General features: G+C 39.3%; 1 protein-coding gene across 2 annotated transcripts in view; it reads left to right on the top strand.

The window, feature by feature from the left end:
• Positions 1-1795, top strand: part of LOC106871718 (DIS3-like exonuclease 1) — a 37122-nt gene that overhangs the window by 32512 nt on the left and 2815 nt on the right. For both annotated transcript variants that reach the window (XM_014918328.2, XM_014918329.2), the window contains one exon: positions 1265-1442. In XM_014918328.2, coding sequence (XP_014773814.1) covers positions 1265-1442 — 178 coding nt within the window. The remainder of the gene's footprint in view (positions 1-1264; positions 1443-1795) is intronic.

Raw genomic sequence — 1795 nt, 5'->3', positions numbered from 1 at the left:
AATTGCTGGCCTTGTGCCAAAATTTGAAATCAGTAATATTTGAAAGTAGAAGGGGATCCGAATGAATCTATTATATAACAAAATAAACATTGACAATTATGTCAGGTTTCTAACCAAGTTTGTCCGTGTTCCTAGATGCTGTGCAGGGGAGGCAATTCAGTAAAACTAAGGTAAAAATGAGAAAAATTTCTGCCAGGATCAGATGGTGAACACACAGAACAACTGTTGGCTTGTCATGTCCCAGAACAAGTACCAAGAGTGATAAAAATCAAACATCCAGTCAACATTATGGTGTTTGGAGTGATTACTATTGATGGCGACGTTATGCTTCCATTCATCTTTCTACATGGTCTCAGACTCAATACAGTGGTCTACATTGAGTGCCTGGAGGGGGTAGTGCTGCCCTGGGTCAAGAGGGTGGCTGCTGGAAGACCCTATGTCTCGCAACAGGACTCCGCACCATGCCACTCAAGCAAGAGAACCCAGTCATAGCTATCAGAAAATTTCTGCAGCCACATCACCCCTAACATCTGGCCACCTAACTCCCCAGACTACAACCCCCTTGATTATTATGTGTGGGGTGTCAGTTGATGAACCGAAGGCAAGGATTTTGGCAGCAGTGACTATCCAGAAGAGTTGCATGAGATTCCGAAGTCACCTGGAGGCCATGGTTGAAGCCAATGGCAATTTTATTGAATGAATTTACTCTTTTAGTATTTCAAAATATTTTAATGTAATTTTGGTAAATATATCTGTCAAAATGAGATGGCAGTGTTATTTTCATTTTTGTGTAACTTAGATGACAGTTTATTCACTGCACCCTATATATATATATGTGTTTTCTATGTTGAAGTTAAGCCCACCTCTAACCTTGTATCGAAATCTTCTACGTTCCACATGTCAACTATTACCCATTAAGATGTTATATCTGGTTCGGCAGTCAAAATCAGACAAAAATGCAAAAGCTGCTTGAAAAATAACCTCGTTATGGGAATTTCCATTCAAACGCCCGATTGAGCTCACAAAAATCGATGCCAACTGAGCATTATCGAGTTTTCAAAAAATTCTGGCCTTATATTTGAACTTCGGGACATGTGATCTACCTATGTGCCAAAAATCATTAAAATCAGTTGGACGGTGTGGGTGGAGTTAGAGTAACCCCCAAACACACATACACCATTACACATTTATGTATATAGATATATTTATAAACAGCTATTTCCTTGAGATGAATAAAACACAATTTATTTCTTATTTCCACCAGCTTTGGTCTGAAAGGTCCAGTTTATTTGAAAGACAAGCAAGATAAAGTTGTAGAGTTCTCCGCAGCAAATCAAAAGATGGAATGGTCTCATGGCTCCATAGCCTGTGGGGATACTCATGTTACAGTTATAAGTCGCTCTGGCAAAAAAATGAAGTTTACTCTCTTGCAGCACATAACTGTAAGTCATTTATTCATTTACTTATTACTCATTTACATTATTTACATTTGACGGATATTTGTCCTCATCTTGTTTGTTGTTAACACAACGTTTCGGCTGATACACCCTCCAGCCTTCATCAGGTGTCTTGGGGAAATTTCGAACCTGGGTTCTCATTCCTAACGATGTTACTATTATTATATTATTATTATTATTATTACTATTATTAATCAGGTCGCTGCCGTGAATCGAACTTGGAATCTTGAGGTTAGTAGCCCGCGCTCTTAATCACTACGCCATATGCCCGTGGGCACCTGACGAAGGCTGGAGGGTATATCAGCCGAAACGTTGTGTTAACAACAAACAAGATGAGG

This window comes from Octopus bimaculoides, chromosome 15 (assembly GCF_001194135.2).
Source record: "Octopus bimaculoides isolate UCB-OBI-ISO-001 chromosome 15, ASM119413v2, whole genome shotgun sequence".
NCBI lineage: Eukaryota > Metazoa > Mollusca > Cephalopoda > Octopoda > Octopodidae > Octopus > Octopus bimaculoides.
Note: the sequence above shows the minus strand (reverse complement) of the source record. Positions and strands in the feature narration are given on the sequence as shown.